The following is a 14,729-nucleotide window of genomic DNA, read 5'->3' as shown; positions in this document are numbered from 1 at the left end:
AGTCAGGTGTTGTGATTTCACATTGGAGTCATTACCTCATTTTAATAATATAATCTTAATCCTTATTTTGTGAGTCCTCAGCATTAGTTCTTAAGACCCCTCCTGTCCTGAACACTCCACATGGAAGGTGTGTTAATTTGTAGACGGGCCCTAAGCTCTTCAGGGTCTCCATAAAAATCAAGGGCTGTTAAAATGGACAATAATAAGGTGGTAGCAGATGATCTTATAATAACAGTAATTTACATGTGCTGTTGTTATTGTTGTTGTTGTTTGTGCTCCAGAGTTAATAACAGACCATTTTATTATCAAAAACAGAAATGATTTCGTGTCAGAGTTTAATGAATTTTATTCAGATTTATTCTGTTTTATTCACTTTAATCAACTGCTCAGGGATTTGTGGATCTTCCAGTATGCAGAAATATTTTAATAATAATAACAATATGAACAATAAACATTAATAAAAGCTTTTTCTCCCCGAGAAATGTCACTGCAGGGCTCCATAATGCTGTCGGGAATATAAATACAGTCTATTATTAAAAGGTTAAAGTGAAGTACAGTGGTTCCTGTGAATGTTAAGGTTCCGCGTGGTGTAATTTATTTCAGAACTTCCACAACAGCTGGACTGATGCTGAAGATTCCCGATGATCAAAAAAATGTTGGGAAATAAATAAAGGCTTAAGGTAAGAGCGCGCGCGCGCGCTCACGCGCCTGGTCAGTACGATTTCGGAACCGGAAATAGATCTGTCGCGAGAGTAAATCAAGTTTTAGTGCAGACTGGGTCAGTGTGTCGGTGTGTTTAGTGTGCTAGTTCTGTCCTGAAGGTCAGACACACACCACCGTCCACTCCCTCCCTCCCTCCGGCGCGGTCACGTGGATTGCGACAGTTTCGATTACTGACGTTTGGTCATCGGACGCCTCGCGCTGTTTACTTCTAAAGTTAACGCGTGAATATGAGGCACGGACTCGGAGGAATCTCTGGACGAGTCAGATCCGTGTTGTTCTCTGTGATTTCCGCCGGCTGACCGATCTACAAGTATGATCATGATTGGAGATTTTTGGGGTGTCCGTGAAGAGATCCTGGCTACAGAAGGTAAAGACCACTGGACCTTAACCGAACTGCGCGTTATGTTTACTATCGCGTTCACGCTGCACGCGGGCTGAGTCACTGGATACGTCACTGACCCCCAGACTGCACGAGCCAGCAGACTGACCCGATCAGCTCCTACTGAAGGTGTTTTCTATATTTATATACATGCAGTAGGATAATATACAGCTAGAATAACATCATGATCGGATCTCCAGACCTACTGGCTTTCACAACAGAGACTGATTTCCCGGAACAATCCACAGAATCTCTTGGACTTCCAGCAGATCTGTCCATTCCTCTTTATCCACACTCAGAGGATTCCTCGCCATGGTCATCCGGCGTTAGCTTCGATCAGGATTTCATTCTCATAGCAGAGTTTTCTGAGCAGGTGGGTCCCCAGCCGATACTGACCATTCCAGACGAGAACAAGGCATGTGGCTCGTTTGACCTCAACAACTTCTCGCTCAGGATCATGTCGGTGGACTATCAGACGGCGTTCGCCGGCCCTGCAGGTTGTGCACATGCTAAACTGAACTTTGTAGAAGACTCCAAGGTGGTGCTGGGGGATTCTAGAGAAGGAGCCTATGCCTACGTGCACCATTTAACGCTGTATGACCTGGAAGCCCGGGGCTTCGTCCGACCGTTCTGCATGGCCTACGTGTCGTCCGAAGAGGAAAAAATCATGCATTGTTTTCGGGAACTGTCTGCAGAGTTCTCCAAAGCTTCTGAGTTTCTGAAGACTGGAAACAGGAAGAACTTTGCCAACGAAGTGGACAAGAAACTCTCTGACTTGGAATATACCAGATTAATACTGCTGAGGGAGATGAACAGAGATCGGCTAAGAAAACTACAAGTTGAAGAAAGGAAGGGAACAGAAACGACGAGTGGAGCTACAAGGGAAAAGGAAGATAACAGTAACAGTGGAATGCTGCTGACCACAAAAGAAGAGGAACTGAAAGAGAAAGAAAGATGTGGACTGTCGTTTATGGAAGCTGATCAGAACAAAAGCATGACAGGAACTGATGAAAGGGGAAATGAACCAGAATGTGACTCGGTTGTTGTGAACAATCACGAGGTAAAAAACAGATCAGATAAAGATCAGGGATCTGAGCAGCCCAAGGAACCAAAAGAAGGTCAAAGTGCAAGGTGTCAGTCCATCATATGGGCTAATAAAGCGGATGAGTTGGCTCATGTGGAAAAAGCCATCCAGGAACACAGAAGTCTTTTAAAACAAATCACCTCCTACCCAAACAGGAAGCTCAGAGACCCACAGTTCTTGCCATACGACTCGGACGACACCTTTCATTCTCTGGACTCTGATCTGGACCCCAACACTCTGTATTCCCAGAGCCCAGAGTCAGTGGGGGAATGCACCGACTGGTCACATGCACCTTCACACACTCCACAGCTGGTGAGCTTGAGCGCGTCTCGTCAGTTTGACAAGCGTCTGAAGAATCTGGACGAGTTGTGTGACCGCTACTTCCTGCAGCAGGCACTGAAACAGCTCCGGTCGGCCGAGAGGACTTTCCGTGGTGACCGTAGCCGCCTCCTCTCACAGCAGCACACTCAAACCTTACTCCGTCACCTGAAGTCCACGAATTTCCTGTTTGAAGATGCGTCTGACCTGGAGGCAGAGACGGGTCAGCAGTTATCCAGACTACGACCTCGGTCAGCACCGTTTCCTCCCGTTTCTCCACTACAGAGCGAACCTGTGAGTCTAGACTCTTACACCTCATGTGTGGAAATGGTTCCAATCAGGCTTGAGCTCCACAAAAATGGACCTGACTCTGTTCCCACCTCACCCTGTGATGAACCTCCTCTGACACCGAACTTCTCAAACGAAGGCAACTGCAAGAATGAGGAAGTTCCTGTGCAGATGAAGGATAGCATAAGCAGTGGAGAGAGTATTGAGGTGTTAGGAACGGAGAAGTCCTTTAGATCTCAAGCACCCATTTATGCCATGGAAACCCACGGAGTTCCGCAGAGACCAACGGCGTGTCCTGCAGCCACTTTTGAGGGACGAAGAAGGACAGTAGTCACTCGACGGGCAAACAGTGAGGATAGCATCGAGGTGCTTAGCACTACAGATTCGATCATACCGGATGATCTGAGGGCCTCATGCCCTTCTGCCATCTATGAGGAAACCCCAGAGCGTGATGGAGAAGAGGATGATGACCGCATGCACAGTTCTGATGATGTTTTGGTTCAATGCAAAGAAAAACAGCAGAAATGCCAGAGCTCCCCTAGCACCCCGACTATAGTCATAAACCCAGCAGATCCCCACATGAGACTGGACTTGTCCACTTTTGCTGCTCATTCTCCTCTGAGTGACCAAGGCTCTCTCCAAGACAGACCTTTCCTATTTACACCAGACGAGCTCTCAGACTGCACCAGTTACCGTAGCCTCGGCTCCACAGGCTCTACACTGTCTCTTGATTTCCGTGGTGGAAAAAGTACAGCCGGGAGTCGGAGACAACGTGCCAGGACGGGACGAGCCGCTCTGAATTTCCTGCGCCAGTTTCCGTTCGCTCTGCACGCCGTGTACAGCCTGCTGATTGGCAGAACAGTGGTGGTACTGGGCAGTGAGGAAAGAGCGGTCAGACTGTTGGTCACAGCACTGAGCATGTATACTCCTCATCTGGAGAGGTGCAGAGGAAACATCCAGCCCTGGACATCCAGCCCTTTGCAGATTACTGACCTGCTCACCTGGAAACTCGTCGGCTATAACAGGTATGTTATAAGTCAAGGCATTTTGTTTGTGTAATAGAGAAAGTAAATGTTCTCATGGAATATTAGGAATCGATATGATCGTTTCTCCAGTTGACTGTATTACTAATCACAGGTTTATATATGGTTCTTGTTCTAATGTGAGACAGGGACTTTTATATGGGGGACAATCCAAATACCTTGAGTATGGGATTTCTACAAGGAGATTTATGGGACATTTATGGAAGGAGTCTCCAGTGTCAGAGCTCTGTAACAGTCAGAAGTTTACAATTTTCACTAAACATAACAAGCAGGGTTTTTAAGTCTTAATCCCCTCTATAGGGAAAGGAGGGGCTGTGGTGTAAGAGGAATAAAACATGCTGTTGTAAGAAAATATTCATCTTCATGCCACCTCAAGTCTTTATTTAATGACTGATTAAAGGGTCAGTCCCTGCATACTTCATCGCCTTTATAACCAAACACTATCTCTAGTATGAACTCACTGCTCATTAATCTAACGCTGTTTTTCCAGATCGGCTTTTCCATCATCTCCCAGCATGCCTCCTTTCCTAGTTCGCTTCAGCCGGTACCTCAGTGTTCTGGATGTGGACCAGAAGATCTTACGCTGCCCGGCTTATAAAGGTTCTCTGATTTGTCCATTGGTGGACGCGAGGACTCACAGCATGCGTGGCACCACCTACTTCCTGTATGTACAGAGTATAATGAGCCAGCTTGTGTCCAGAGCGTTCTTTTTAACATTCTCTCACGAGCTCCGGCGTCCGGGTGACCCGAGCATGGCGGTCAGGCCCGAGCACGTCTTCGGAGGTTTCCATAACGATGATCTGAAGATCCTCCGCTATCTTTCGGATCTCATCACGCAGCACGTGACAGGAACCGCGCCTGTGGTCCTGCGATTCAGCTACACCGCTAGCACAGTTTTCAAAATCTGACACTGAAAAAGACTAAACACTGTTACCGCTGCTAACCTAGCTTAGCAAAGTTATTTGAAGTGTATTTATTTATTACTTTTTAGACTGTTGAACCTCAATAATGCAAAAAAACAAAACATGAAGTCCAATCTTTATTCTGGATTCTGCAGGGTGTGTAGTATTTTATCGTGACATTTAAAAAGTTCTAGCGGTCACCTAATTTGTCAGTGGTCACTTTACTGCTGTTCTAAATAATTAGGACAGTGGTCAGATTTGCTGGACCGTATCCTGCCCCACTTTTTCTCAGTCCAGCGGATCAGCACGGTAATCTCAGTGTACGTAACAGAGCTCAGTGAAATGACCAACAACTGTAACTGGAGTAATCCTAAAATCCCCAAATCCACAGATCCCTGTGATTATTTTATTGACCGCCAGAACTGATGGACGTGTGCACTGATGGTGGTGTCACGTTGCAGCTTTTATTATACTTGAGAATTTTTAAGGTATTGCATAACGTTTGGAGAGAATTCACTGAAGAAGCGTCACACCACTCAGGGGAACTGAAATACTACTTCAACTTGAAGAACCTGCTTGAGGTTATTAGGAACACCTTGTACACCTGTTACTTCCTGCAAATATCCAATCAGCCAATCACATGGCAGCAGAGCGACGCGTGAAACCATGTGGACGTGTCTGATGTTTCTCTGCTCGGGTTTTGGAGGCTAATAGGAGTGCTCTGGTCTTGTATCTGCTCCAGGCTTGGGCACATCATGTGAGGAGATGCTCTTCAACTCAGCACGGCTATAAAGAGTCGCTGTAGCCTTCTGGTCAGCTCGGTCCAGTCGACCCATTCTCTTATAGTCCTGTATGTAAAAATCCCAGGTGGATCAGCAGTTTCTGAAACACTCAAATCGCACAGATCACACTTTATTCCACCTGAATGAGGATTTTTTATTGTGCTGCTGCTACGTGATTGGCTGATTGGAGACCTGCACTAACGAGCACATGTACACAAGGTGTAGTGTTACTGTTAGACTGTTAGAGTGTAAATCGTCTCATTAAACTGAACAGATGTTCAATTTTAGAGAAAATAGTGATGACAGGAAATACAAGCGGATCTGTCTGTCTGTCTGCTTTTAATCTACATCTCAGCACAGGAATGTTTTCCTCATATGTAAATAACAGCGGTGTGTAAAGCAGGTCAGAGTGACAGTCCGAACAAATGGGAAAGAACTTTTTTTTGTTTTTTTTATGAAACTATGAAAGCTTATTTAAATAAAAAGAGTGCCTTGTTTTTAATGCTGTTTTTTTTGTATTCTTTAACTTCAAAATGCATTTTCCAAGAAACTCCTCCGATCAGATTGTTTACTGGACTGATCTGGACATCACACCTAATATTTTATACGAGTTGCAGGAACAGATTTGCCAAACATTACAAATCCTAACTGATAAAAATCACGAGGTACGGGTTTGTTTCCTCTCTTTCCAGATTTGCGCCAACGACCAAGAAGAAAACCAGGAGAAGTCCAAACCTTGTGAACGTCATCCGGAATCAGCTCCTCCATTTACTTTTCTTCTACTAGCTCACAAGATCAAGTCGTGTGAATTCACAGGTCAAGGTTCAGTGAGATATATATATGGGTTTTGTATGTATATAATCAGCTCGAAGCTAAACTGACAGAAACAAACGCCTCTTTTCACTTCCTCCATTCACATATCAGCTTTTCTCCTGAAAAAATCAGAAGTGTCTTGTCATGTGTGTCCTGTAGAGCTGGACGGTTAAAGTGTAGACAGAGTCGCCTCAGTAACAACAGGAAACTGATTTAGAGCAGTGTCAATATTTCAGTAATGATGTTATTGTGGTGTTAAAAATGAAAATGGACAAATTCACCATCTGCTGCCTCTCTATTACACTCTCCACGTTTCGTATTTAACTTCACATATTTCTCATTTCATCTTTGGACACAGAGACGGTGTACCGATGCAGAGACATGGTGAAGTGTTCGCTTTTTAACAAAACTTTAATCACATTATTTCAAAACCTATAAACTTTGCAAACATTAGAAACATTAGAAACACTAGACTGTCCTCTTAACAGTCTTAATTAACGTACCCGTGTGAACTCTTCTGACCAACCATACTGACGTCTCACACACACACACACACACGCTCTACTGGCGCAGACCCCACTGAATCATCTGGATGAGGATTTGCTGTTTCTCCGCGCTCAGACTCGACTCCTAGACAAAAAACAAAGACAAAATCAGATTTAATGTAAATTCCACACTTTAGCACTCTCTCTGGTCATTTCTGTACAGTTCTACTCTCCTTTATCGCAGCACATACCCACACTGCTCACTAGGTCAGGCTTGTAGCACAGTCACATGACCGAGAGTCTTGATTTGAATCGGCATCCTCTCAGATATTTACTTAACACAAAGTAGCTACAAGATCACCAGAACATTACCCAGCTAGCTAATACACAGGTTCTGTAGACTTCTAGCTGGATATAAATACATAATTTGCATACTGGACATGAAGTGGGTCAAAGGTTTTGTGATATTATAACTGCTTGATATAACTGGAATCAGATCATATAATCCAAAATATACACCGGTCAGCCATAACACTCTGACCACTGACCGGTGAAGTGAATAAGACTGAGTATCTCCTCATCATGGCCCCTGTTAGTGGGTGGGATATATTAGGCAGCAAGTCAACATTTTGTCCTCAAAGTTGATGTTAGAAGCAGGAAAAATGGACAAGTGTAAGGACTTGAGCGAGTTTGATGAAGGGCCAAATTGTGATGGCTAGACCACTGGATCAGAGCATCTCCAAAACTGCAGCTCTTGTGGGGTGTTGCCGGTCTGCAGTGGTCAGTATCTATCACAAGTGCTCCAAGGAAGGAACAGTGGGGAACTGGAGACAGGGTCATGGGCGGTCAAGGCTCATTGATGCACGTGGGGAGAGAAGGCTGGCCCGTGTGATCCGATCCAACAGACGAGCTACTGTTGATCAAACTGCTGAAGTTAATGCTGGTTCTGATAGAAAGGGGTCAGAATACACAGTGCAGGACGGTTTGTTGTGTATGGAGCCGCATCGCCACAGACCGGTCAGGGTGCCCATGCTGACCACTGTGCACCATCGAAAGCACCAACAATGGGCACGTGAGCATCAGAACTGGACCACGGAGCAATGGAAGAAGGTGGCCTGGTCTGATGAATCACGTTTTCTTTTCCATCACGTGGATGTCCGTGTGCATCTCTTACCTGGGGAACACCTGGCACCAGGATGCACTATGGGAAGAAGGCGAGCTGGTGGAGGCAGTGTCCTGCTTTGGTCAGTGTTCTGCTGGGAAACCTTGGGTCCTGCATCCATGTGGATGTTACTTTGACACGTACCACCTACCTAAGCATTGTTCCAGAACATCTACACCCTTTCATGGAAACGGTATTCCCTGATGGCTGTGGCCTCTTTCAGCAGGATAATGCGCCGTGCCACAAAGCAGAAATGGTTCAGGAATGGTTTGATGACCACAACAACCAGTTTGAGGTGTTGACTCCGCCTCCAAATTCCCCAGATCTCAAAGTGGAGAGGTGCCAACTCACAACTTACAGGACTTAAAGGATCTGCTGCTAACATCTTGGTGCCAGATCCCACAGCACACCTTCAGGGATCTAGTGGAGTCCATCATGCCTCAAAGGGTCAGGGCTGCTTTAGCAGTAAAAGGGGGACCAACACAAGGTCATAATGTTATGGCTGATCTGTGTATTTTTGAGTAAACTGTTTATTATATTAGGCTGAGGTAAAATTAGGCTGCTGTGTACCTGAAGAAACAGACTTCCTGTAAAAAGGACATCTGCTTAAAAGTCTGGTTTATACTCGACTTTACATACGTCTGGAGGACTGAAGCATCGTCCACTAGACTGTAAATCAGAGCCAAAACATCTGTGTGTGGTCAGTGTTTAGAGATTTCACACACACTGATGTTAAACACACTGACGAGCTCCATTAAAACTTGAATGTTCATGAATCTCGCAACCTACAAATCTAGAAGCTAATTTTTGAGGATGTACAAGTGTGACACACTCTCATACACACACTGTGTTCACACTATAGTCCAGGTTTAAACAGTCGGAGCGGGTCTGGATCTGTGTTCAGAATAATACGATTTCTTACATTGACTTCCAGCATCCGTCTGAGGTGATACTGCCACGGGTTTTCAAACCTGCATTAGGACACAGAGTGAGGACGAGGTGTTCAGACACGCCCACAACACAAACACAGGTATAATCAGACAGGAAGTAAACCAGTGGGAACGGGAACTGAATTGTTTGCAGACAGTCCACAATGTTAAACATATTTATATATGAATATAAAGTATGTGTTCATTAATAAATACAACAGTTTAATGTAAGGAGGAGAAAAAGGTCTAGGACATGCTTTTATTGGAAATGAACTAGTGCATTATTCTTCACATGAAGGTGGACAGCTCTTACTCGTTCCACTTAGCCAGCAGCTCAGTGATGGGGTAAGAGTTCAGATGGAGAAGAACTCTGGGCTCCAGGAAGAACAGGCAGAGGAAACTCGCAATGAAGAACTGCTCAGCTGTGTCCTGGACCCTGGAGTGTGACATCAAGACAATGTACATAATACATCACTGACCAAACTGATAAGCATTCCAGCTGTTATAATAAAACACTCTACCTCATGATGGATCTGCACTGTGGGTCCACAAGTTCCTCCAGAGTCACACACAACAGATCCTGAGGAGTTTGTGGCTGCACCAGTAGACTGCTGAACAACCAGCGCATCGCCCAGGGGTTTGACTACACACACACACACACACACACACACACACACACACACACACTTGGATATCAGAGCCTAAGAGTAAGAGGGGCTGTGACAATACACAGGTATGACAAAAATGCAGAGAGAGAGAGAGAGAGAGAGAGACAGACAGACAGACAGAGAGAGAGACATCACATCATAATACAGACAGACAGACAGAAAGATGCGCCACCACATAAGGGAGACAGTAATGAAGAGTTACTTTGAAGGTCAGGAGGACGGTGAGGATGGGTTTGAGTTGTGAGTGCAGAAGACGCTCTGCCAGAGCCTGAGTGACTAACAGTAACAGCGCCTGGTCCGGATATCCCTGAAGGAGGAGGAGAACATTTAAACATCAACACCGGGGTCCTACAACACACTACACACCAGAACAAACGGTTCGAGATCTCAGACCCACCTGTTGAAAGTTTTTCGGAATCTGGATCCGTGAAGTACGATGGAGCTCACAGAGGATTCCGGAGGCGATGTCCCTGGTCCTCTGAAACACAAAAACATCTCCACGGTCAGTCTGAGTCTTCCTCCAACATCCAGGACGTGTGGATCAGCCCAGGGCTACTCACCATCAGGAAGCTGTAGTCGGGTTCCGGTAAACACGAGCCGTCTGGACTGGAGGATGACTGGTTGGCAAGTTTCAGGACTTTTGTCCAGCTTTCAGCCTATAAGACAGATAAAAAAAAAACAACATTCCAGAAGAATAACTTTTTTAAATAAATATTTATAATATAAAAATGTATTTTTTTTATCAGAGAAGTCTAAGCTTCCTTCTAGATCTAATGGTTTCCCACATTACACACGAGTGCTGCAGTGGGATTTCACCCACGTCTTCCTAGAGAGAGTGATGCAGCGGCACTTTAATGTTTACACTCTGCTCAAGCAGATTAGTTTCTAACACCGGCGTCAACACCGGCGTCTCAGAAATCTCTCACTAGCCGAGCTGAAGGTCTGGACTCTGGAGTTTTGGTTGTTTATAATAAACGGTATTTGACATACAGTCTTACTCACATGTGTGAACACTGCAGCGTTACAGCTCAGGACTCGAAGAGCAAACTTCAGCACCTCTTGGCTTTTCAGAAGGTTGGATCCTCCTAAAAACACACAGCAAACAGCTCAGAACACACACACACCTCGAGCGCTGAATATTGTTTTGACATTCATGTCAACATTTTAGAGAATAATTTCCTCATTTACCTTCAATTAGTGACCATGTGCTACTTAGTAAAGGATCCATCTGGACCATGGGGACATTTTGAGCATAAGGACTAAACTCAACTGGCGGTGGGTGTGGTATTCCTGTGGGGGCATGGCCAGACAGGAATATTTTGAGGTAGGCACCAAACTGGGCAGGGCTAAGCCTAGAGGCGGGGCACAAGGAGCCGTACATGGGGCTGAGCAAGGAGTCGGCCGCACGGGCATAATCACCAACCTACACACACACACACACACACACACGCACGCGCACACACACACACACACACACACAGTACATGGTTAATGTCAGCAAAATTACAGAACAGCCAAACCCTACTGTCCGTCAGACACTGATGTTGGACGAGAAGGTCTGGCTCACAGTCTCCACTCTAATTCATCCCAAAGGTGTTCTATGGGGTTGAGGTCAGGACTCTGTACAGGCCAGTCAAGTTCCTCCACACCAAACTCACTCATCCATGTCTTTATGGACCTTGCTTTGGTCACTGGTGTGCAGTCATGTTGGAACAGGAAGGGGTCATCCCCAAACTGTTCCCACAAAGAGCATGAAATTGTCCAAAATGTCTTGGTATGAAGCTGAAGCATTAAGAGTTCCTTTCACTGGAACTGATCTGGAGGGGTGTCCCAATACTTTTGGCAGTATCGTGTACATGCTCCGTGGCTCGTGCATGTTAATTACCCCATGTTGAAAGAATGAACCTTTCTGTCCATCACAACTTACTCAGTAATCAGAGCTGCTTATTCTCACTATATAGGAATCCGGCTCGTAAAGGTGTTGATGATGAAATATTAAATCATAAATACCTTGCACAGATAAAGCGGAACCCAGTCTCTCATCATCTGCAGCCTTCAGAACAGAAAAGAAAAACAAAACCACCATCTTTATAGTTCAGTGAGAGACTGTAACTGATGTTCAGTCTGCTTTAGGAATTCATCAACCCATTATTTGCATTAATTCAGTAAAAAAAGAGACTCACTTGGCAGCGTTGTCACTTTTCACAACTCTAAGATAGCGAGCCAACTCCCGATACCTGAAGAGCAGAGAATACACTCAAAATCAACTCCAACTAAAAAGGAGTGAAGAGTAAAACAATGTGAGGCGGTTCTGTACATTAATGCTGTATTATACTGGACAGGTTCTGCCTCACACATCACACTTAAGGAAAGTGCTGAGGATTTTGTTGTATCGTATTCTTTATTTTGTGAAAGTGTCACGATCTCCAACAAGCAGAATGAAGGAACCTGTTCTGCTGCTGGAGTTTAAGAACCCGGGTTCTGACCACCACCAGCGCTTCATCCAACGACTCCGGGCGTCGACCTTTGACGTGCCTGACCCCGGTGACGTTCTGCCCCTTCAGCACGGCCGAGAGCAGAGGGTCGTCCCAGGAAAGGATGTTCAGGCTGGAACAGATGCATTAATTTCCATTAATGCTAAACATTCAGCTGAGAAAGGAATAAGGAAGTAGTTTCAGGAAGTACACTTTTTTTTTTTTTTTTTTTTACCTATTTCTGAATTTCCTGAAGTCAGGAGGAAGTGGAAGAATCTGGAAGAAGTCTTGAAGTTGCTTGTTGAAGGAGGCGGGGAAGTCAGCATCGACTAATAAAACCTGCACTATTGACATGGCTCTGAAACACAAACACACTGTAAACAAACACAATCGGCACACTGCAATTTACATCATTCTTATAAGGGTTTTATCTTCTGTTAGCAAAAATGTTAACCCAAAAATTTAAACTTAAAGAATTCAGATTATTTTCTTAATTTTATCATATTACACAATATCTAATGTTTACCTCCAAAACAGTTCCAGCAGGATGTGTGAAATCGCTGGGGCATGTATGCTTCTGGGGGAGAAAAAAAAATAATTAAAGTTGTTTAAAAAACATTACATATAATTTTGAGATATTTTTACTACACAAGGCGTGAATAATGACGTTTATTACTGTTAAGAAAAAGCAACACGCATACTACTGCTGCTGTGATCATAAAGACCAGCGGGGACTCTCGGGTACATCACCCTGCACTGTACTCAGATCTAAACTCTTACATGAACGAATAAAGAGACAGGAACTCGACCGGTCAGTGAAATCAGGATGATGTCATCAGTGATTATTTTATCGTTGGTGTTAGCGATATGGGCGGAGATGACGAGGCGAGTCTCTATTACTGAGACTGATGTGGATCTCATGCGTATATTATTCATAAGTGTACATCTTACAATGCACTATTTTCTTGGTTCATATTTCAAATATTTAAATATTGGATTGGCTAAAAGTCTAAAACAACATACACTATATTGCCAAAAATTTTGGGACGTCTGCCTTTACCTGCACATGAATGTAATATGGAGTTGTCCCGCCCCTTTGCAGCTATAATAGCTTCAACTCTTCTGGGAAGGCTTTCCACAAGGTTTAGGAGTGTGTTTATGGGAATTTTTGACCATTCCTCTAGAAGCGTGGTCATTTGTGAGGTCAGGCACTGATGTTGGACGAGAAGGTCTGTCTCACAGTCTCCACTCTAATTCATCCCAAAGGTGTTCTATGGGGTTGAGGTCAGGACTCTGTACAGGCCAATCAAGTTCCTCCACACCAAACTCACTCATCCATGTCTTTATGGACCTTGCTTTGGTCACTGGTGTGCAGTCATGTTGGAACAGGAAGGGGTCATCCCCAAACTGTTCCCACAAAGAGCATGAAATTGTCCAAAATGTCTTGGTATGAAGCTGAAGCATTAAGAGTTCCTTTCACTGGAACTAAGGGGTCGAGTCCAACCCCTGAACAACCCCACACCATAAACTTTACACTTGTCACAATGCGGTCAGATAAGTAGCGTTCTCCTGGCAAACCGAGACTCATCCATCAGATGTCCAGACAGAGAAGTGTGATTGGTCACTGCAGATAACACGTCTCCACTGCTGTAGTGTCCAGTGTCAGCGTGCTTCACACCACTGCATCCGACGCTTTGTATTACACTTGGTGATGTAAGGCTCGGATGCAGCTCCTCAGCCATGAAAACCCGTTCCATGAAGCTCTCTACACACTGATCTTGAGCTAATCTGAAGACCAGATGAAGTTTGGAGGTCTGTAGCTACTGACTCTGCAGAAAGATGGAGACTTCTGGCCACTGTGTTCCTCAGCATGTTCTGACCCCGCTCTGTGATTTTACCTGGACTACCACTTCGTCTCTGAGTTTCTGTTGTTCCCAGTTGCTTCCACGTTGTTATAATACCACTAACAGTTGATCGTGGAATATTTAGTAATGAGGAAATTTCACGGATGGACATATTGCCCAGGTGGAACCCTATCACAGTACCACGCTTGAATTCCCTGATCTCCTGAGAGAGACCCATTCTCTCACACACGTGTGTTGAAGCAGTCTGCATGTCTAGGTGCTGGAGTTTATACACCTGTGGCCATGGAAGTGACCGGAGCACCTGAATTCAAGGATTTGGAGGGGTGTCCCAAAACCTTTGGCAATATAAGTATATACGTACATTGAAAGCAATTTCATGTATACAGGAAAAATATGACATGTTTTGGTTATTTCTATATTTTCAATATTCTATATGATGACAGAGATTCAGAGGCTTGTGTTAATCTACACAAATGATTGATTTAGATTTATATTATTATTATATTTATATCAACTCCATTTATCACTAAGGTTTAGATTGAGAAAAGAAAAATATAAAGCGTGTTTCCGGTCAGGAAGAAGAAAGATTTCACCACATCGTTAATAAAATGATGATTTATATGTTAACAGAGAGAGTGTAGAGATCTTTACCCAGGTGTAGCGTGTGTGATGAAAAGCTTAACGGCTCCGAGCACCATGACCGAACCGGTCTTCGGATTTTCCTTGATGGTGTCATCGAGAAACGCATGCACATACTCCATCACAGGAGTGTAGCTACAATAAGGAAACAGGATCAGTGCTGACACACACACAC

The 14,729-nt window shown here is 44.5% G+C and overlaps 2 protein-coding genes across 4 annotated transcripts in view; one reads left to right on the top strand and one right to left on the bottom strand.

Moving 5' to 3' along the window:
* Window positions 1–118: 118 nt before the first annotated feature.
* On the top strand, window positions 119–6,599 carry smcr8b (Smith-Magenis syndrome chromosome region, candidate 8b). 2 transcript variants are annotated; one of them, XM_058380356.1, is made up of 2 exons: window positions 119–3,817; window positions 6,212–6,599. In XM_058380356.1, the coding sequence occupies exons 1-2, from the start codon at window positions 1,287–1,289 to the stop codon at window positions 6,303–6,305; spliced, it is 2,625 nt and encodes an 874-aa protein (XP_058236339.1). In that variant the 5' UTR covers window positions 119–1,286; the 3' UTR covers window positions 6,306–6,599. The 2 variants fall into 2 exon arrangements, with proteins under 2 accessions (XP_058236339.1, XP_058236338.1); XM_058380355.1 differs by lacking the exon at window positions 6,212–6,599 and adding an exon at window positions 4,326–6,025 and having other exon boundaries at window positions 356–3,817.
* Window positions 6,600–6,724: 125 nt separating this feature from the next.
* zgc:112980 (uncharacterized protein LOC503706 homolog) overlaps window positions 6,725–14,729 on the bottom strand; it is a 10,318-nt gene continuing 2,313 nt past the window's right edge. Inside the window, exons 6-20 of one of the 2 annotated variants that reach the window (XM_058380357.1) lie at window positions 14,567–14,689; window positions 12,577–12,627; window positions 12,286–12,408; window positions 12,025–12,183; window positions 11,760–11,813; window positions 11,587–11,629; window positions 10,765–10,999; window positions 10,579–10,661; window positions 10,137–10,232; window positions 9,974–10,054; window positions 9,779–9,883; window positions 9,430–9,551; window positions 9,222–9,344; window positions 8,902–8,950; window positions 6,725–6,962 (exon numbers count right to left, since the gene is read on the bottom strand). In XM_058380357.1, the coding sequence (XP_058236340.1) occupies window positions 6,894–6,962; window positions 8,902–8,950; window positions 9,222–9,344; window positions 9,430–9,551; window positions 9,779–9,883; window positions 9,974–10,054; window positions 10,137–10,232; window positions 10,579–10,661; window positions 10,765–10,999; window positions 11,587–11,629; window positions 11,760–11,813; window positions 12,025–12,183; window positions 12,286–12,408; window positions 12,577–12,627; window positions 14,567–14,689 (1,516 nt within the window). In that variant the 3' untranslated portion in view covers window positions 6,725–6,893. The remainder of the gene's footprint in view (window positions 6,963–8,901; window positions 8,951–9,221; window positions 9,345–9,429; window positions 9,552–9,778; window positions 9,884–9,973; window positions 10,055–10,136; window positions 10,233–10,578; window positions 10,662–10,764; window positions 11,000–11,586; window positions 11,630–11,759; window positions 11,814–12,024; window positions 12,184–12,285; window positions 12,409–12,576; window positions 12,628–14,566; window positions 14,690–14,729) is intronic. The other variant, XM_058380358.1, reaches the window with a different exon arrangement.

Source organism: Hemibagrus wyckioides, linkage group LG26 (genome assembly GCF_019097595.1).
Source record: "Hemibagrus wyckioides isolate EC202008001 linkage group LG26, SWU_Hwy_1.0, whole genome shotgun sequence".
In the NCBI taxonomy this organism is placed as follows: domain Eukaryota; kingdom Metazoa; phylum Chordata; class Actinopteri; order Siluriformes; family Bagridae; genus Hemibagrus; species Hemibagrus wyckioides.
This window is presented reverse-complemented; position numbering and strand designations above follow the sequence as displayed.